The 23,395-nt window shown below is 36.6% G+C and overlaps 1 protein-coding gene across 1 annotated transcript in view; it reads right to left on the reverse strand.

Annotated features, from left to right (window-relative positions):
• The window catches only part of LOC121370940 (gephyrin-like), a 162,554-nt gene that overhangs the window by 40,083 nt on the left and 99,076 nt on the right, over positions 1-23,395 (reverse strand). Inside the window, exons 12-15 of the mRNA XM_041496489.1 lie at positions 21,288-21,466; positions 17,767-17,920; positions 4,160-4,281; positions 1,109-1,196 (exon numbers count right to left, since the gene is read on the reverse strand). Coding sequence (XP_041352423.1) covers positions 1,109-1,196; positions 4,160-4,281; positions 17,767-17,920; positions 21,288-21,466 — 543 coding nt within the window. The remainder of the gene's footprint in view (positions 1-1,108; positions 1,197-4,159; positions 4,282-17,766; positions 17,921-21,287; positions 21,467-23,395) is intronic.

Consider the following 23,395-nt stretch of genomic DNA (forward strand, 5'->3'; position numbering starts at 1 on the left):
ATTTAGCATGATTCAGCGCTTCTGCAAATACCAGATTTTATGGAGGAAGTATAAGAATATGACATGGAGTCCCCCCCCCCCCTAAAAAACCAAACAAACTATATTACTATTAGATTATTTTATGGAACTGGTGGAATCCTAAAACAAAAATCACCAAATTCAATGTCTGAAGTGTATCGTGGAGTAATCAATAGTCGCGCACGTCACAATTATTCTAAAGCTCACGAGCATGGGCGAACCAATAATGTCACATTTATCAACAAATGAAAAGACAATACTTCCTGGTCAGTTATCAGAATATGCCTCAAATGATAAACATTTTGACAAGCGATTTGCATCATTTGCTTTTTCATCAATGAAAACTAAGTTTTTTTCTAATAGCAAATACAAGGATCCCGAGACAGAAATTGCCAAACATCTGATGACAGTGGTTCATATCCCGTCAAAGCTGGCTCACACATTTATTCATCTTTCTCATCAATCACTTTCTGCCTACCATTCTAAATATCTTAATATAAAAAAACTTTCTAATTACTCCTTTGAATTTAAATGTAAATGGAATGGAGTGCACGACTATTTGTTATGTTTTATGTAGTATGCCAAACATGAGTTCTCTTTAAAAACTTACTATGGCAAATGAATTTGGCAGTAGATATTAATAACAAATAATGTCCTATATACAGCACTCGTCCAACTAGTTAAGTTAATAATATTTGTTTTGTTGCTTTTCGATTACACATGTTTTCTTAACTGTTTGTCCTTATGTGCATGTCTATTGATTACTCCAGGATATATCTAAAAGATCCCTTGCTATTGATGGAACAAATGTAGTGGGTTTTCTTTGAAAACTACCGGCATGTGTCAAAATTACCACCAAAAAAAATCCCCCAATTGCCAATAATTCATAAATTATCTGATCTAATGTTGTCATTAAACAAAACAAAAATTATAAACAGGCTAAGTTGCCAAAAGTTATTAGCGTCTTAAAAATAATTCCCAGACCAAGTGCTAAACACAGAACAGACATAAATACTGAGTGAGTGGAATCGAGGTTGTATTTTCACCGAAGAGGTCAATGATCTACAAGAATATAGCACAGTACACGTACCTTGTCTCCCATGGAAACACCACCCGTGGTGACCACAATGTCGGCTACAGACAGCGCATGCCGCAGATGCTTAAGCACCGCATCAGGGCTGGAAATAAAAAAGAAACAGAATACCTGTAGATATTTTATTGTCTGTGTTAATTACACCTTCTGCAGTTAACGTAAATAAAAAATAATAAAAGGCAAAATTGGAAGCGACAAGATGCCTCAGTGGTTCATTCAACACATGGAAATTTAAGCAGCAATGCAATTTGTTTGAAAACACCACAGACGTACAACAGAGATAAAAAGAGTTCTCGTTTGAGACATGAAAAATATGATACGAGCTGTCACATGTGGAACCAACTAGTGTAACTGCATGGGCAAGAAACCATAAACAGAGCAAACACATATTGTGTTAAAGGGACATTCCCGATTTTTCTGCATTGAAAAGATGAAAAAATATTTCTAGGGTTAAAATTATATATTAAATATATTTTCTTGTTTAGAATATCAGTGTTTGTATATTCAATGTGTTTCTGGTCATCTTAATATGTGTAAGAAGCCCAAACTGGATTTTTTCTTCAAATAATTTCATTGGTACGAAAAAATTATATTTTAGGAAATAAAACAAAATATAACCTAGTACAAATATTAGAACGATCAGAAACACGTTTAATATATAGCCATTAATATTTCATGCAGAAAAATATATTTGATATGTAATTACAATCGTTAAAAAGTCTCTGTTAGTCAAAAGCATCTTAAAAACGTGCAGCAAACTCAGGAATGTCCCTTTAAACTAAATGTGCGTTTTTATCAAGATAATTTAGAACATGGCATATTCTTCATTACATAAGGATCAATTTCAAGAATATATAATTTAAAATATTGTGGAAAATAAAAAATAGAAACAATTCTTATGTTAAATTAAAAATAAAATTTCATCTGATTAAAAATTAACCTGGTGTAATGTTAAGATTTTAATTAATTTTTGATGTTAAAAATACCATTAGGGTTTTTGCAAGAGGGTAAACTGTGTATGGTACCAAACTAGTGGTGGGAATTGGTTGAATTTTCATGTTTGATGATTGGTTAGTTGAAGCAACCAATCATTGGTTATAATCAGTTGTCAATATTTTAAACCTTTTATTACTCAAGGTTACAAATATACTGATGGAAAGAAATAAAGGATCACATAGCTAGCAACAAGAAATAATGACTGCATCAAAAATCAATTGATATTGTCAGAAGTTGACTGGGAACATATAGGCAGCACATTCAACACTACAGATATTCAATCCCACATTACAACTTGGTATGAAATACAGACATTACTACACTAGTTGGGAATTAAATTTGGTCTACAATTTGATGTGTTCCCTTATTTCTTTCCATCAGTATATGTAAGTTTGTTTGCTTATCGATACCACTGAAACACATTGTTACTCAAAGTATCTAATGGATACAAAATATAAGAATAAAAATACTATACATGTTAAACTGTCACCTTTATTTTTTATCAGAAAATAAACTTTCTTTTCAAGTCACCATTCAGGTCACTTAAGCAATTTCCGTAGCATAAAGTATATGTATGTTCATTTACAATCGATTACCAGAACCTGTAATCGATTAGTTGGAATTTGTGTTTTACCAAACAATCTTCAATTATTCCAATTAATCAGACCACCAGTATGCCATACCCAATTTTTTGGCAGATTAAAAAAAAATGTTTAAGTTGACCTTTTGACAAAATTAATGATTTTTATCATTACTGTATGCTTTTGTTAACCCTAACCCTAACCCATTTTCTTTCCAGGGGAGGCCCCCCCATACCCACTGTCAACTATGGTTGCATTCAGCACACACATTGTAAAGATTCAATTTCATATCGCCATACTTAAACATTTCTTTCTGACAGAAGATTTTTCTTTCATAATATTTTAGATTAATCAGGTTACAGATACTAAAATGAATGAAATTTGTAGCTGGCAGATATTTTTATTAAGAGTTTTTTCATACATATGGTGTACAAGAAATTTGTACATAAAAGTTAGGAAAACCTAATCATGTTATATATCACAAGGGACATTATTTTAAAACCTTATGTAACTTAAGTCACCGATTGTTGGTTACATGAATTATATTTTCATAATTGACGAGTTACCCATAATCCTAACAAATGTAGAGCACACTGATTTATTAACGACTAATATTCACTATTTGTTTCAATGTAAAAGATATGAGCAACAGAGGCAGGTTCTTTGTAACTCGTTACAACAAGTGCAACCAATACATTTACAACTGCTTTTATATGCTCGAAATACATTAAGTGATCTCTAAAATAAAACAATATTTATTTGTGTTAAAATGTTTATTACACAAACACATAGTTTTGTTTACAATAGTCTAATGGTTTGACTGCACATGTACTTCTTTGTTTCTTTTCTAGTTTCTTTCAAAATCCTGCTGTACATAATACTCTTTTTCCTCAATTTGATTGTTATTAAAATACATTTGTATACAAATTTTATATGTATACATTACTATTATATTATAATTAAGTAATTGTCGCCATTATATTTTATGTATATATAGGAGAGGGCCTATTAAGTTGACACACTTGTGCCCAATCCTTTTGTTGTTTGTGCAATAAAATATTTATTCAATCAAAATGTTTACTGCAATCATACTATAATGATGCTCCAAATGTCTTTTAAAAAAAATCCAAACACCTAAAAACAGAGTATAAAACATTTTTGGAATAAATGGAATTTTAGTTTTTAATGTATCAGTTCACCACATGATGGACTGACTGTTGGTGAGACCATTGGACTATTTCTCATTCCAGACAATGCACCACGACTGGTATATCAAAGGCAGTGGTATGTGCTATCCTGTCTGTGGGATGGTGCATATAAAAGAACCATTGCTACTAACAGAAAAATGTAGTGAGTTTCCTCTCTACGACTGTGTCAAAATGACTATATGTTTGACATCCAATAGCAAATGATTAATAAATCAATGTGTTCTAGTGGTGTCGCTAAACAAAATAAAGTTCAGTCTACTCACCTATCTTTTGCCACACCTAAATCTAAAGTAGCAATGCTGTGCTCCTTTAACTGTGCCAACAGCACAGTCCGGTTGCAGTCGCGGATTTTACCCATTGTTAAAGGAGCTTCTGGTTCCACAAGCTGGAAGGAGAACAACAGCATTTATAGTCAAATACTTGTTAAAAAGAAACCACATTCTCTTACTCAACTTCAGTTTAATTGTTCATTGTTTCATACATTTTTTTTAGAATCCACATTATTATTTGATGATGCATGGACAAATACTTAAAACTAAAAACAAATTTAATGCAGTTTCCTTTTCAGCAGAACCTACAATAAATCACTATGCCCACTTGCTCTCGATAACCACCTGGGGAATTCTAAAGACTTGATACCAAGAGAGTGTTTAAAGAATACACTTAGACATACATGTACTTAAATATACCAAAAAACCAAACATTTGTCATGATCAATTTTCATGACATTTAAGCATCTTTTTTTATGAAGAAATGTATTGTTCAAGGATATTGTACTAGATCTAGAGACAAACTTAATGAATGCCAAGGCTTTTCCAGAATTGTTAGTACAATTTGTTTGTACATATAAATCAGATCATCCTGTGTTGTTATTGAAACTTCATATCAGGTTTTTATTTAATGTTGCTGACAGCTGGTAAGATCTATAGAGAACACTACACGAGTGGCTGTTAGATAACATTTATCTTAGGATTTATTTCAAAACATATCTTATGAGCAAAAGCGAGATGGATATGGTTTTAAACAAGTTGTAAGATAAATGGCATCTAAGACAAGAATGTAGTATTCTATTTCATACATATAATAAAGGAAGGAAGGATATATTTTATATAACGATGCACTCAACCCATTTTATTTACGGTTATATTGGCGTCAGACATATCGTTACGGACCACACAGATATTGAAAGAGGAAACCCACTGTCGCCACTTCATGGGCTACGCTTTTCGATTAGCAGCAAGGGATCTTTTATATGCACCATTCCACAGACAGGGTAGTACATACCACGGCCTTTGATATACCAGTCGTGGTGCACTGGCTGGAACGAGAAATAGCCCAATGGCCCCACCGACAGGGATCGATCCCAGACTGACTGCACATCGAGTGGACACTTTACCACTGGGCTACGTCCCGCCCGTCACATATAATAAAAAAACGGATTTAAAATAAATATTTAAACATCTTTTCTAACTAGTTTATTTTCAGCACTTAAAATGTATATTAATGCGCCGCTGGGCTTAAGTTTCAGGTTAACTTATACATCACAGAGCATTCAATTTCAATTGTGCTTATTTCACTGGATGGTATGGCTGTGATAACTGGGTCATCATCATGGAGCAGCTAATCACAAGTCTCAAAAATTATTATGTTAAATTGAAAAATGATCTCTCACATGGTTGTGTAAAAAAAAGTGACATCTAGAACATGCTAGTTTAAAAAGGCTGCATTAGTCTTTTGTGTTAATAAAGAAACCCAAGACAATGCCCGTAAGCATTTTATTATTTTTTTTAAATCATAAAAATGTCATGTACATGTATGCTGGGTGGCTGCTGGCTTTTTTTTCCTATGATTTTCTTATCTATGCATTATATATGATCATATGTCAGGGATGTGATACCCATTTTAAGATACAATCTGAAATGATCTTTAAAAGCTTAAAGGGACAGATCCTAGTTTTTAAACACTACAGCATATTTTTCACTATTAGTGCCATTTATATTTTATTCTGGAACCCAAGTGATTCTGGTCATCCTGGTGTTTCTAATAAATAAATAAAAAATGCATTTTTCATATTTTTAAAAACGCATGTGCATCTGAGAAGTTGCACTTTATTGATTCGAGTTCTTGTCTGTCTGTAAGGATATTTCCTGTTTTAATGTCACAGACTCTTCTTTCACTCTATTGTAACTTTATCCACATGAATTACAGGTTTGTAAATTAACTAAATTTAGTGTCCATTTTTTTACGGGTTAAAACTAGTCTGCACCTTTAAACCTGTAAACTATACCTAAATAAAGGTCATTTTCAAACATTTCAGAACAAATCCAATCTACTTTGTGAAAATCAGTTTACTCAAATAGAAATCAGATTAAAAACAAAACAAAAAAACTTAAAAAATCATATTCCTGCCATGTGCACGGCACGTTGTAACTACTTGTTAACAGCGTGCTATTTGTGTTATTTTAATTTCACCTGGGACTAATGTACAGCAACGCTGTGATACAGATGAAGTGAAGTGGAAAACCATTTCAACATTACGACAATGTAAAAGAAATAGGCCCTCTCTGGGGAGCACACTTGCCACTCAATTCATATTACCTGCTGCTGGAATACTATTTCAAACATTCCGGCCTACAGCAGGAACCGAGTGGAGGAAATATCAGAGAGGAATCCATGTTTACGATTAGAATGTAAACACAAGTGGTAAGACCGGCGGTGTTGTGACACCTGGTTTTGGTGACGGTCTCAATACAGACCGAGTTAACTGACCCACCCAGCTTCGACCTCGTGTCATATGGAGGGCAGGTGATTCAAACGACACCACTTACACACCGTGCCCCAGCCCCCACCCCCCTCCCCCCATCTGCTGGTCTCGGGACAAAGTCTGTTAGACTTCCACCAAAAACAGAGCTGCATGCATGTAGTAGCAAAAGATCTTTTTTATATGCACCATCCCACAAACAGGACAGCACATACCACATTTTGGTAATTTTGACATAGTCTTAGAGGAAACCTGCTACATTTTTTTCCATTAGTAGCAAGGAATCTTTGGATGCACCATCCCACAGACAGGACAGGACATAACACTGCCTTTGACATACCAGACATGGGTGCACTGGTTGGAATGAGAAATAGCCCAGTGGGTTTAATGACGGAGATCGATTCTAGACTGCTCAGGCAACAAGTGAGCGATTTACCACATGGCTACACCCTGCCCCTCCAGCAAAACAGAGCTGCATACATGTACTTGCACTTCTGTTAATGGGAACTAAAATTTTAAAACCTTTTTTTATTTCAGTCTGGAGAAGTCTGAATTTTGTGTGTGTGTTTTAACAATAGCTAAATGTCAGTGAAAGTACATTTGAAAAAAAACGTAAAAATGTATTCTAAGATAAATCAGGTTAAAGTGAGAAAATTAAATCTAACTATTGCCTTGCACATATAGGTTTGTTTGTTTTGTTTAACGACACAATTAGAGCATATTGATTTATTAATCATCGGTTATTTAACATCCAAACATTCAGTAATTTTTACATATATTCTAAAAGAGGAAACCCGCTACATTTTTTCATTAGTAGCAAGGGATCTTTTATATGCACCATTCCACAGCCAAGACAGCACATACCATGGCCTTTGATATACCAGTCATGGTGCACTGGCTGGAATGAGAAATAGCCCAATGGGTCCAATGACGGGGATTGATCCTAGACTGACCGGCCAACAAGTGAGTGCTTTACCACATGGCTATGTCCCACCCCTCCACCAAAACTGAATTGTGTGTGTCAGTGTGTGTGTGTGTCTCTCTCTGTGTGTCTGTGTGTGTGTGTGTGTGTATGTGTGTGTGTGTCTGTGTGTGTGTCTCTCTCTCTGTGTGTGTGTGTGCGTGTCTATGTGTGTGTGCGTGCGTGTGTGTCTGTGTGTGTGCGTGTGTATGTATGTGTGTGTGTCTGTGTGTGTGTGAGTGTGTGTGTGTGTCTGTGTGTGAGTGTGTGTGTGCGTGTGCGTGTGAGTGTGTGTGTAAGTGTGTGTGTGTGTCTGTGTGTGTGTGCGTGTCAGTGTGTGTGTGTGTGTCTGTATGTGTGGCTGTGTGTGTGCGTGCGTGTGTGTGTGTGTCAGTGTGTGTGTGTTTGTGTGTGTGTGGCTGTGTCTGTGTGTGTTTGTGTGCGCGTCAGTGTGTGTGTGTGTCTGTGTGTGCGTGTGTCAGTGTGTGTGTGTGTGTGTGGCAGTGTGTGTGGCAGTGTGTGTGTGTGTGTCACTGTGTGTGTGTGTCAGTGTGTGTGTGAATGTGTGTATGTGTGAGTGTATGTGTGTGTGTGTGTGTGTGTGTCTGTGTGCGTGTGTGGCAGTGTGTGTGTGTCAGTGTGTGTGTGTGTGTGTGTGTGTGTGTGTGAGTGAGTGAGTGAGTGAGTGAGTGAGTGAGTGAGTGAGTGAGTGAGTGAGTGAGTGAGTGAGTGAGTGAGTGAGTGAGTGAGTGAGTGTGTATGTGTGTGTGTTTTAACAATATCTAAATGTCAGTGAAAATGCACTAAACAAAACAGTAATATACAAAAAAAGAGAAATATTCAAAGATAAATTAGATGAAGTGAGAAAGTGAAATCTAATTACCGCCCTGCACACGTAGGAGTACAAAATATTTTAATGTTATTATAAAGACAATGCAACTTGACAAAACTGATGATGCTTCATTCAAGATATTGGGCGAGGTTGTAGCCTAGTGGTAAAGTGCTCACTTGATGTGCGGTCTCTTTAGGATCGATCCCCGTCTATGGACCCACTAGCTTGGCTATTTCTTGCTCTAGCCAGTGCATTACAAAGGCCATTGAAGTGTGTGGTCATAACCTGATATTGAACAATCTCTAGTAATAACCTGGCATTGGACATTGGTGCCAATGTACCATGACTGGTATATCTAAGGCTGTGGTATGCGTTATCCCATCTGTGGGATGGTGCATACAAAAGATACCTTGCAACTAATGGAAAAATGTAGCGGGTTTCAACTATTAAGGCCATATATCAAAATTACCAAATGTTTAACATCCAATAGCCGATGAATAAATTAATAAATCAATGTGCTCTAGTTAAAAAAAAAAAAACTTTACCTTTCATTCAAGGTACATGTAGGTGTAATTTCAGCAATCCATTTTAAATACATGTTGAACTTGATGGCAATAAATAAGGAAACATGGTATTTGAGATCTACAGTAGTTATGCCTGTATAAACTACAGAGCTGTGATGTGGCACTGAATGTCAGTAAAACAGTTACTGCATGATACTATGGAAGCGGGACGTCGCTTAGTGGTACAGCGCTCGCCTGATGTTCAATTGATCTAGGATCGATTCACGTCGGTGGACCCATTGGGCTATTTTTCGTTCCAGCCAGTGTGTACTATCCTGTCTGTGGGATGGTGCATATAAAAGATCCCTTGCTGCTAATCAAAAAGAGTATCCCATGAAGTGGCGACAGTGTTTCCAATCGGTGGGCCTATTGGGCTATTTCTCGTTCCAGCCAGTGTGCGCTATCCTGTCTGTCGGATGGTGCATATAAAAGATCCCTTGCTGCTAATCGAAAAGAGTAGCCCATGAAGTGGCGACAGCGGGTTTCCTCTCTCAAATATCTGTTTCTGGTCCTTAACCATATGTCCGACGCCATATAACCGTAAGTAAAATGTGTTGAGTGTATTGTTAAATAAAACATTTCCTTCCTTCCTGATACTATGTTTGAGGGTTCTGGTTGCAATCAATGTGTGCTGTTACTTTTTATGTGATCCCAAACTTCTTTTCATCAGTATACCTTTGTTGCATATAAAAGTTTGAAAGAGGAAACATTTTTATGTTTTAACTTAGATGATAAAGGACAATGTTTTCTTTCCTCTTAGTAATATAAATGCTGCCCTGCTGTATAATCAAGTACAAACCCATTAACAGATTCAAAATCATATCTGTGAGTAAAACAGTCCAAAGGGTGTTTGAAACAGAGTGAAGATAGCTCCCATGAAAAAAAATCATTGCCAGTTCCTTGATTTAGTTATAATTGCTTTCACGAATCAGTGTAAGGTGCTTCGTTTATAGGATACATAAATAAATAAAGTTTCTTTTGTTTAACGACACCACTAGAACACATTGATTTATTAATCACAGGCTATTAGATGTCAAACATTTGGTAATTCTGACATACAGTCTTAGAGATAAATCTGCTACATTTTTCCCATCAGTAGCAAAGGATCTTTTGTACGCAACATCCCACAGACAGGATAGCACATACATGTACCACAGCCTTTGATATACCAGTCACGGTGCACATACTGGCTGGAACGAGAAATAGCCCAATGGGATAGGATACATATACAGTCCATGAATGTTACGCCAAAAATGGACAACGCATTTGTGTACAGACCTTGAAACCAGTCTAGCCATTTACAGTACACAGACAGTCTTACTAGACACCTACCAAATACCGGTTCTTTATGTTGCTGACCTGACTGTGTCTGCAAACAGCAGTATGTCATTATTGTACGCACATATGGTTTGATTTTCATACTTTCAGTGTCAGTGAGGCAAGTAAACAAAAACATACATCTCTGACCAGGTGATACCAACACAAAGGCTGTTGTGCAATGTTTATTTCATGGTTTTCGGTTAATTCTCTCGCCAATGTCAACCATATGCATCCTGTATAGGTTCCCCTTAAATAAATATCTACACACAACTAAACAAATACATTAATAAATTATCAAACAGAATCTGTGAATCCCTCATAATTTATAAATATTTAAATTCATGTATTATAAATTAATATGCATGTACACTTAAAAACCCTTTTTATTTTAACACAGTCGCTAAAAACTACAATTCTACAAAATTAAATGCCTCAGCTACCATAAATTTAGTTAGTGTCACTGATTGTTGCATCTATAAAATGTTCCTCTCAATGCATGTTAAAAAAATAATAATAACCTTAAAGCAATTAAAAAAAACCCTCATTAAATTGAAAAAAAATCAATTAAAATTTTAATTTAACTATTTTTTTCACATGCATTGGTTCAACCATAAACAAAGTTTCATTGATATAGGACAGTCAGTTTGTGAGAAATGGTGCCAACATGAAACTTTAACATTGAGATAAATAGAAAAGGCAAGACAAAAAATGAAACTGAGGTGAAAGATCTGCTAATAAACAGAAAGAAATTTCTCAACAAAAAACTTCAGATATTATTTCAATATATTTTTTTAAATAAACTTTTATTTTAATTTTATTTTATCAAAACCATTTATCTTTTAGTCATTAAATCCACAATCAATGCTACATGTATTTCTATAAATATTTTGACATTTGTTGTGGTACAGTAAAATTTAAAATCAACACCTAAATAAGAAAACACACTGCACACAGAACATTATATCACAAGACTGAAGTACATGTATATAATTCACTATATGATATTTGGAGATTGAAAATAATAGGAACTGAAATTACAACAGAAAATATAAGAGCCAAATTTATGAAAGAAAGAAGTGTTTTATTTAACGACGCACTCAACACATTTTATTTACGGTTATATGGCGTCAGACATATGGTTAAGGACCACCCAGATTTTTTTTAGAGGAAACCCGCTGTCGCCACATAGGCTACTCTTTTATGACAGGCAGCAAGGGATCTTTTATTTGCGCTTCCCACAGGCAGGATAGCACAAACCATGGCCTTTGTTGAACCAGTTATGGATCACTGGTCGGTGCAAGTGGTTTACACCTACCCACTGAGCCTTGCAGAGCGCTCACTCAGGGTTTGGAGTCGGTATCTGGATTAAAAATCCCATGCCTCGACTGGGATCCGAACCCAGTACCTACCAGCCTGTAGACCGATGGCCTGCCACGACGCCACCGAGGCCGGTCCCCAAATTTATGAAGGCTGGTTTTTAAAAAAATTTAATGCAGGTGTTTATGCATTGTGAATGTATGTATAGTTATGTGCATACATGTATAAGACAAAAAAATTGTAAATTTGACCCATTTTGTTCAGTATCACATCGCAATTTGCTATACACATTTAAAACATTGGAAGAAAGGAAGGAAATTGTTTATTTAACAACGGTTATATTGTGTTAAGGACCACACATATTGAGAGAGGAAACCCGCTGTTGCCACTTCATGGGCTACTCTTTTCGATTACAAGCAAGGGATCTTTTATATGCACTATCCCACAGATAGGGTAGTACATACCATGGCCTTTGATATACCAGTCGTGGTGCACTGGCTGGAATGAGAAATAGTGCAATGGGCCCACTGACAGGGATCGATCCCAAACCGACCGCGCATTAAGTGAGCGCTTTACCACTGGGCTACGTTAAGACATTGCTACACAGTTCTAAAACACTAAAAAGTACATGTTCCCTGTAACAATAGCGTAAGTACTTCTCTGCCGTTTCCGAGCAGGTGTTTTACAACTTAAGAGACGCTAATGGAAAATCAATGTGTCCGTAATGCTATCAATGCACTCGTCACCACACAGGACAGCAACCGACGTGAGGGCCATACGTAAACAGCACTGACTACCACCAAAACCACCCACAACTAGAGGTTCGAATCACACTGCAATAAGACCGCATTGTCCATTGTTCCCACCCAAATTGTTACGGCAATGGTTTGTGATAAATTAGATTTCTCACAAACTGTCTCAACAATCGTCTTTACATCTTGTGGAATCTACAGCATGTTGTTGACATTTTGCAAGAAAACCACAAGCTATATAATTACAATCCTCTTACGCTTATGCTAAGTCCAACATTTGTCAATTATAATTTGTACATGTTCCTAAATTTGGCTCTGTACACCCACAAAAAAAGAAAAGCGACAGATTGGATCCAGTGACGGTCCCATGGGCAATGAACCTTCAGTCTTCTCACAATGCAATAGAAGATGTCTGTCAACGATATAATGCTCCTAAGTTCATGACTGTAGGACATACATGTGTAGTTTAGTAGTTTAGTTTAGTTTAGTAGTTTAGAGTGTTTGCCGAGGTGCAGTGGGTCACAGGATCGATCACTACCAATGGAATAGTTTTTTCCACGATTCCAACCAATACCCCAATGAATGATATATCAATTAAAATCTGTTGTACTGTCTTGTCTATGCCCTATGGACCATTTCTTGTTCCAGTCAGTGCTCCACAAATGGTAAGACAAAGGCTGTGGTATGTACTATCCCGATTGTGGGATAAATAAAAATGTGTTGAGTGTGTCAATAAAAAATTCCTTCCTTCCATCCATCTGTCCCGGATCGGGCCCCTGGCTATCCAGAGATGGGACCCAGGACAGACATGCTCGAAAGCTCAGTGGTATATGAGCATGTTAAAATTCACCCACCCACTCACTCATTCCATCCTGTCTTATGTGCATACAAGAGATCTTTTGCTATGTTCTTGAGAGGAATAGCTTATGTGGTGGCGGTAGGCTTCATATATTTCTTGCCCTTGACCAGGCATTGAAATATCCATATATCCATAGACACCAATTAGCTACAGTTTAAAATTTGTTAAACAAATACTGTAGAACCTGAAATTAACACGTTCCTAAATTAATGTTAGTGACAGTGGGCAGACTAAAATGCGACATGAAATTAATGCAAGTGGCCTGCCTTTGAAATATTAACTTTTCTAACAACACGTCTGTGTACTTTTTAGTTAAATCCAAGTTACAGGAGTCTTCAAATAGATCATGTCAGTGTACACATCAGTTAACCTGTTTATTTCCTTGTTTTTGGTGAGATCAACTCAAAGCATATTTTTGTAGCAATCATTTACATAATGTGTATAGTTACCTAAATGTGGCTAAACATTAGCATACATGTACCATTACAACTTTATGCCAACACAGTTGCAGAGAACTTGAACAGTAAAGACAAACAAAAGTTCCACCACAAGATTAGCATGCTAAAACCCATTCATGCACGATGGATCGTGTTGGCTTTTGACAGGGTGGCCAAAGACCCTGCAAGCGTCACATGAAGCTGGCAGCTTGCTGGACTATTGGACAATTAGTCTGTCTCGCCTATAATGAATTGTTTTCCAGTTCTGTTTTATAAATATATTAGAATTTTATTTTATTTTTATTTTTTATTTTGGGGGGGAGGGGGGTATATTTTAATAACGTGGTACACATATACAAAACATAGAAATAAATGTGTAATATTATTAATGCAAATAACAGAAACTCGCATTTTTCGCATTAATATTATGATCGCATTAATTTCAGGATCTACAGTACTTATTCTTTTTCTAATTTACCCCGAAATATAAGAGTGGTTGTTCTCTGAATGCTTCCTAATTTCCAGGTGCAGGGTGAAATTCAGTGGAACAGGTCTCACCTGATGAGTGATGAGTTTTAGAATCAGTTGTCTTCAATGGAGACCTATCTGGGTCTTTCTTGTGCCAGCCAACCCTCCATGACATCTATATCATAGGCAATGGTATGTGTTATCCTGTCTTTGAGGATGTACACATAAATAACCCCAGAGTGAATGGAAACGGTTTGATTTGAGATTTCAGGCATATGCATGTACATGTATATACAGGGTGCATACCACCTAATCAAATCCTATACATGTAGTAGTATAGCTAATCAATTAATCTACAAACTAAGTGACACTGTTGTCACACAGGGAGTAATGATAGGCATTTTTCTATTTACAGAGATGTGAGAGGGGCTGGAACAAAAAATCTCACTGCGGCCGGGGTACTAGGAAAATTGTTGTTTGCAATACTTGGAACTGCCAAAAATTGCATTTAATGCCAACAAATCTAAACTGCTTATAGCTTATAATATAAGGCACACATCATAAAACTGAAACCATGAAAACATGCAAATGAACCATGTGTGGTCAACAGTATTGAACATCATGTTGTTGTTGTTTTTTTAGACGAAATGGAAAAGTGCATTTACGCGTTTCTGCGTAGCTCTCATATCCCTGTATTTATGGGACTGCACATGGCACAGCACCTCAAGAAAGCACTCTACCACAATCCTTCATCTCACCCCATTTTAAAAAGAAGTGAATTTAGCATTAAGTGTCATCTGACAAGATGTCTCCGTTTCTGCTCCTATTAATGAAGACAACACAAGCAGGAATTTGTTGATGTGTGTCAGTTGAGCATCAATATCATGATTACTGCAAACTCAGAAGAAAGAAAGACAGTTTTATTTAACGATGCACCCAACACATTTTATTTACTGTTATATGGTGTCAGACATATGGTTAAGGACCACACAAAGAGAGGAAACCCGCTGTCATCACTTCATGGGCTACTCAAACTCAGAGGAATACAGTCAGCTACGGTTCTGCCTTGAGATTATTAAACTTACTAAACTCAAAATAGCATTCTCATGACAATTAAAAAAATATTTAATGTAACAAAGTAACTCATTTATTTGACAGTTGGCTAAACATACATCCGTGAAGGGAGCTTTTTTATTGAAAATATTTATTGCACATGAAAGTCTCTCAGTTAAAACCTTATCCTGCAACTATACCAGCCTCGGTGGCGATGTGGTTAGGCTATCGGTCTACAGGCTGGTAGGTACTGGGTTCGGATCCCAGTCGAGGCATGGGATTTTTAATCCAGATACCGACTCCAAACCCTGAGTGAGTGCTCCGCAAGGCTCAATGGGTAGGTGTAAACCACTTGTACCGACCAGTGATCCATAACTGGTTCAACAAAGGTCCATGGTTTGTGCTATCTTGTCTGTGGGAAGCGCAAATAAAAGATCCCTTGCTGCTAATCGGAAAGAGTAGCCCATGTAGTGGCGACAGCGGGTTTCCTCTCAAAATCTGTGTGGTCCTTAACCATATGTCTGACGCCATATAACCGTAAATAAAATGTGTTGAGTGCGTCGTTAAATAAAACATTTCTTTCTTTTATCCTGCAACTACATGCACACTTGAGATAAGCACACCTTTAAATAAGCACATCTTTAAAATTGTTACGTTTATTTTAATTCAGCAGTAGAGCGATCATTTGCTACGACAATCTGCTTGATGGGAAAAACAAATTGTGACCTGGGGGCAGATTGGCTGCATAACACAAAGACACAGACTATTACCTAATTCCCTGTTGACATGATACCAACAACTGTCTAACACTAAACACGGCTCTTACCTCATTCCTTGTTGATATGATACTAATTACTGGCTAACACAAGACACAGACTATTACCTCATTCCCTATAGTCATGATATCAACAACTGGCTAACACAAGACACAACCTTCTACATCATTCCCTGTTGACACGAAACAAGAACTCTTACCTCATTCTTAACATGATACCAATTTTTTTTATAACAAACCAAGCTCTTACCTCATTCCCTGTTGACATGATACCAACAACTGTCTAACACAAGGCATGGCCTCTTACCTCATTCCCTGTTGACACGATGCCAACAACTGTCTAACACAAGGCATGGCCTCTTACCTCATTCCCTGTTGACACGATGCCAACAACTGTCTAACACAAGGCATGGCCTCTTACCTCATTCGCTGTTGACACGATGCCAACAACTGTCTAACACAAGGCATGGCCTCTTACCTCATTCCCTGTTGACACGATGCCAACAACTGTCTAACACAAGGCATGGCCTCTTACCTCATTCGCTGTTGACACGATGCCAACAACTGTCTAACACAAGGCATGGCCTCTTACCTCATTCCCTGTTGACACGATGCCAACAACTGTCTAACACAAGGCATGGCCTCTTACCTCATTCGCTGTTGACACGATGCCAACAACTGTCTAACACAAGGCATGGCCTCTTACCTCATTCCCTGTTGACACGATGCCAACAACTGTCTAACACAAGGCATGGCCTCTTACCTCATTCCCTGTTGACACGATGCCAACAACTGTCTAACACAAGGCATGGCCTCTTACCTCATTCCCTGTTGACACGATGCCAACAACTGTCTAACACAAGGCATGGCCTCTTACCTCATTCGCTGTTGACACGATGCCAACAACTGTCTAACACAAGGCATGGCCTCTTACCTCATTCCCTGTTGACACGATGCCAACAACTGTCTAACACAAGGCATGGCCTCTTACCTCATTCGCTGTTGACACGATGCCAACAACTGGCTGTCTAACACAAGACATGGCCTCTTACTTCATTTCCTGTTGACATGATACTAATAACTGTCTAACACAAGACATGGCCTCTTACCTCATTCCTTGTTGACATGATGCCAACAACTGTCTAACACAAGACATGGCCTCTTACCTCATTCCCTGTTGACATGATACTAATAACTGTCTAACACAAGACATGGCCTCTTACCTCATTCCTTGTTGACATATGCCAACAACTGTCTAACACAAGACATGGCCTCTTACCTCATTCCTTGTTGACATAATACCAACAACTGTCTAACACAAGACATGGCCTCTTACCTCATTCTCTGCTGGCACGATACTAATAACTGTCTAACACAAGACATGGCCTCTTACTTCATTCCTTGTTGACATAATACCAACAACTGTCTAACACAAGACATGGCCTCTTACCTCATTCCTTGTTGACATAATACCAACAACTGTCTAACACAAGACATGGCCTCTTACCTCATTCCCTGTTGACATAATACCAACAATTGTCTAACACAGGACCTCATTCCCTGTTGACATGATACCAACAACTGTCTAACACAAGACATGGCCTCTTACCTCATTCCCTGTTGACACGATGCCAACAACTGGCTGTCTAACACAAGACATGGCCTCTGGCCTCATTCCCTGTTGACATAATACCAACAATTGTCTAACACAAGACCTCATTCCCTGTTGACATGATACCAACAACTATCTAACACAAGACATGGCCTCTTACCTCATTTCCTGTTGACATGATGCCAACAATTGGCTGTTTAACACAAGACACAGATATCACACCGGCTGTTGCGAGGAGACCCATCTCAGATGGTCCAAGTTTTTGCCCTTTACACAGAATCTTCTGACCACTCTCTATGTCTGATCCCACTGGTCTGTCAGAATAAAACACAAAACAGACATATATTACAATATAAGTTTTTAGTGTTCCTTTAGTTTAAAGTAAAAAATTCCTTGACCCAAATTCCACAATTTCTGTTAACCAATCACTACAGAATGCATTACAAATTCTCATTCTTAACTAAGGAGGATCCCTGCTAATCAGTACTGATTTGGAAGGTGAAAATCTGTTTGTATATGAGGGGGACATTTTGTTTTCGAAATTTGGATTAGTGACATTTGTAGTCAATTGAAAATTTATTAACAACTACTGCTTAATGCTTTAAAATTGTGTAGCGAATTATGATATAATGCTGAACAAAATGTTCCCTGTGCGTGTATGATCGGAGAAGACATAGTACTTTTATATAGACATTTAGAATATAAAATCTGAGGCAAACTGCATTTAATAGCTGAATTAATAAACTACTATATTGCTTTAGCATTTGTTTCTATTCAAGCAATTTGTTTTTTGAATTGCAAGAGCCAGTCTTCAACATGATCAAAATCAAGTAAAGCTGACGATCACTCTCTTAAAATGCTGCTAGGCGAGCAACCACACAAAGTTTCAAATTAGATTTATTAAAAACGTTTTATTGCAAAGTGGGGTGGGACGTAGCCCAGTGGTAAAGCGCTCGCTTGATGCATGGTCGGTTTGGGATTGATCCCCGTCGGTGGGCCCATTTGGCTATTTATTGCTCCAGCCAGTGCACCATGACTGGTACATCAAAGGCCATGGTATGTGCTATCCTGTCTATGGGATGGTGCATATAAAAGATCCCTTGCTGCTAATCGAAAAGAGTATCCCATGAAGTGGCGACAGCGAATTTCCTCCCTCAATATATGTGTGGTCCTTAACCATATGTCCAATGCCATCTAACCATAAATAATATGTGTTGAGTGCATCGTTAAATAAAACATTTCCTTCATTATCGCAAGGTGACCAGGGGAGCGGGAATGATCACCACTCGTCTTTCCTGAGGACGATTGACAGGCTCAAGATGTCAGAATCAAAAACCAGAGCTCTTCCCATTGGCTTGTCATGAATGCTTATACAGCCTGACAGGAACTACAAAAGTCTACAAAGCACTGCTGTTGCCGAACATCACCTACAATACTATATCAGCATAACAGTCATTAAAGGGTGGGGCGTAGCACAGTGGTAAAGTGCTCGCTTGATGCACAGTCGGTTTAGGATCAATTCCTGTCGGTTTGCCCATTGGGCTATTTCTTTATCTAGCCAGTGCACCACAACTGGTATATCGAAGGCCGGTGTACATGTATGTGCTATCCTGTCTGTGGGATGGTGCATATAAAAGATCTCTTGCTGCTAATGGAAAAATGTAGCGGGTTTCCTCTCTTAAGACTATATGTTAAAATTACCAAATGTTTAACATCCAATAGCCGATGATTAATAAATCAATGTGCTCTAGTGGTGTCGTTAAACAAAACAAACTTTAACAGTTATTAATGTCACACTCTTTAAAAAAGAAATGACATATTATTTCCAACATTTATAAAATTCTAGGCAGGAGCCTGAAATTGTTTTATTTACCACAACACCCAGACATAAAAATTATCCTATTTCCTCCCCACCCACCACTGTATTCTTTATGATGATCTCAAGGTATTAAACATTACTTAGTTTGTCATGATGACAATATTCCATCACACAAATGTATCATAGCACTAAACATGTTTGTATTTTTCTTAGAGAAAATTATGTCTTAAAAGAGAATCAACCAGTACTGGTTATATGTGGCAGAACTAATTCCATGTTTTACATTTCCTGCAATAAAGTTTAAAAAGAGAAAGCAAAATATAAATAACTCTTTACAGATGAATAAACCAAGGGGATATACCGACATACATACATGTATGTACCATGGTAATGATGAAGAATCCTACTTATTTCTGCATGATCCACTTTTGAAAAATGCACTGCATGTTGGCTGAAAAACTGCATGCCACAAATGGGTGAATATGAACTATATTTGTGCTGTCCTGTCTTTGGGAGAAACCCAATGAAAGAGATCTCAAGATTGCATGTTGATACTTGGTAGGTATTTAGCTTATTTTGTAGCTGCAGATTTTCTTGTCATTCAAAGTGTCATAATAACAGTTAGACACCAACTATGTGTAGCTACACATGTACACTTTAAAATGTCTCAAGGTTTGGGGAAAAAAGGGCAATAATAGAGTTCATAAAATGTTAGTATGAAGATGTTTTTAAGAGTTGATTTGGTTGTAGCAAACAGGTTTGTTTTAAAAGGTTTTTGACATACTAATTATGATGGATAAAAATAATTTTACAAATTATTTAGGTTACTTAGATATTGAAGAAAGGAAGGAAGGAAAAGTTTTATTTAACAATGCATTCAACACATTTTATTTACAGTTATATGGCGTCGAACATATGATTATGGACCATACAGATATTGAGAGAGGAAACCCACTGTTGCCACTTCATGGGCTACTCTTATCGATTAGCAGCAAGGGTTCTTTTATATGCACCATCCCACAGACAGGATAGCACATACCACGGCCTTTGATATACAAGTTGTGGTGCACTGGCTGGAATGAGAAATAGCCCAATGGGTAGATATTGAAAGTAACAGAGCATTTATTTACCAGAAGGAAATTTGATATAAGAAAATGTTCACAATTATAAGCAATCAGTAGTTTAGTTAGCATTTATATCATTGAGGAGCCAGACACAGCCCAGTGAGGAAGTGCTTGCCTTAAGTGTGGTTGGTCTAGGATCGATCCCCCTTAAGTGGCCCACTGGGCTATTTCATGTTCCAGCCAGTCCATCATGACTGGTATATCAAAATCCTTGGTATGTGCTAGCTTGTCAATGGAATGGTGCATTAAAAAAATCCCTTGCTATTAATGGAAAAAAATGTATCGGGTGTCCTCTCTAAAACTGTCTGAATGACCAAATATTGGACATCCAATAGCCAATGATTAATAAATCAATGTGCTCTAATGGTGTCATCAAACAAAACAAAATTTCACTCTTTTTTTCAAATCATAGATGTCATGTCCTCAAGTCAAAACACTGACATTTTTTCCTCAGTTCTTACAAGATTGGTATATTCTAAAATGTGTCATGTTTTGTCCTGTCTGCAGCAAAAATACATTTAATAGATTAATTTCCAGCTGCTAATGAACAGGGCCTGGTGTATACGGCACAGGCAGGCTTGTTCTCTTAACTTTAAACATTGTGTACCCTTTGCAATTCCAGCCATTTTAAACCAAAATGTACCGTTACAACGTAGCACTAAATGTACCAAAAGCAACCAATGGGAATACATTGAAATAAAAAAAGAAGAAAAAAAAGGTGTTAATATTATTCTTAACCTGATGTCCTGGCTAACTTTTGGAGGAACTTCAATCCTAATTTCTATCTCTGTCTTTCCGTCATCATCATCTTTGACCAAGACTGTGTCTTCAACTTGAACTACAGCATCAGCACCTGCTGGGATCGGTGCTCCTGTGTTGACACGGATACAAAATCCCGGGATTAACTCCTTTACAGGCTGTAACAAAGAAAACACACAATTTTCTGGGATTAACTCCTTTTCAGGCAGAAACATGATGAGAAAATTTCAAGGATTAATGCCTTTCTTAACAAAGAAGAAAAAAATATATCTTAGAATCAAAACCTTTTTTTTGGCTCTAATAAAAAGACGGACTCCTTTTTAGTCTTTAACAGTTATATCCAGTAAAACTTTGTTTTAGTTATTTGAAAAAACCCACCCTACCTACTATATACATGTATATATACATATGTATGATAATGACCTTCACAATCCTAAAACAAAATCAATTGTGATATTTCTGGAACCAGAGGTAATATGATTAATATCAACTTACAGGGATAAGAGCAATGTGTTTTTAAAGGCATACTGTCACAGATTTAAGGATCTTATTTCTCCAAAAATGGATAATAAATGAAAATTACATTAATGTTTAGAAACCAAATCTAGCTATCGCATTATGGACCATTGCCAAAATTCATTTACTTTTACAAAATGTCATTAATAAGTGGAGTATGATGGTTGAATAAACATACATTTACGGACAAATTTAATATATATTTTTTCAGGTAATACTTTGTTAGGCCATTTAATAAGTAAGTGGCCTGTGACTATGCCTTTAAGTTTAATACAATTTTTTTGCAAAAAAAAAGAAGAAAAGAAGTAAAAAAGTAAAAAAAAAGAAGAAAAAAAGGAGTTACTTGTTTTTAAAATTAATAATAATATCTTGAGTCTATTTGCCTGCCATGCGGTATGTCATCATATAATTTATATCCATCCAAGTGTTTGTATGGCATGCAATGTACACTTATGTTAAGTAAAACAAATATCACTTCAAATCACTCTGTACATGTAGTAGATTATTTACATGTAATTAAAACAGGTTTACAATATTACTCGAGGACAAAAGTCTTTCTATTAATTATCAGGACCTTCATCTCCAAATATGAGAGGTGAGTGAAAGCTTTTAGACACATGTTTACATCCATTATCTGTTTATTTTTAACCACACGGATAATAAATACATAAATAATGGTTCTTTATGAGACAGCTTGAGCAAATGTTTATTCAACTGATTAAGAGTTATATATAATTTATGAAGACATTAAACTTGACATTAAAAGAATCGAAGAGGCACAAAAACATTGTGGAATGTTTACGGCTGGAGATCAATTTACTGTGTGGTAGTAACCTGTTGGTTTTATACAATGTACATCATGATCATTGAGACACACACGTTACACGTGCTTCATTGTGATTTGTTTTTAAAACATTAAAGCTAGACAACCTACGATTAGCTTAGAAATAACCTTAATTTTTATGGAATTGGTGGATTCACAAAGCAGTGGATATTTGGATCATGACACCGATTTAAAATATTTATTTTGTGGAATTTTTATTTAATTTGTTTTTTAGTGTTTTGTTTAACGACATTACTACAGCACATTGATATATTAATCATTGGCTATTGGATGTCAAACATTTGGTAATTTTGATATATAGTCTTAGAGGGAATTTTTATAAAGCCAAGCCACTTAATTTTATTTTATTGATGCAGATGCATAGATATTGGGGAAATAAATAAATAAATAATATAATTTTAACAATTTCTGATCGTTTAATTATTCTCTTTTCATATGCATTGACCATCTTCTTCGTACTTACCACAATGCCACATTTCTCAAGTATCTCTTTGCACTCAAATCTAGCCAACTACCATGTACACACCATACTAAATATTACACACAAAGATGAATTCCATAAATACAACCCTAATGGAAGCCGCCATTTTTGTTACTTAAAGGCTATATTCATGGTGACCATATATATAGCCTCGGTTAATGAGGTCTGACTATCTGCAAGGTTATTTTTAGTAACTAAATAAATAAATAATAAATAAAATTATGATTTTTGGATTAGCCTATATAT

This window comes from Gigantopelta aegis, chromosome 4, assembly GCF_016097555.1.
Source record: "Gigantopelta aegis isolate Gae_Host chromosome 4, Gae_host_genome, whole genome shotgun sequence".
Lineage (NCBI taxonomy): Eukaryota > Metazoa > Mollusca > Gastropoda > Neomphalida > Peltospiridae > Gigantopelta > Gigantopelta aegis.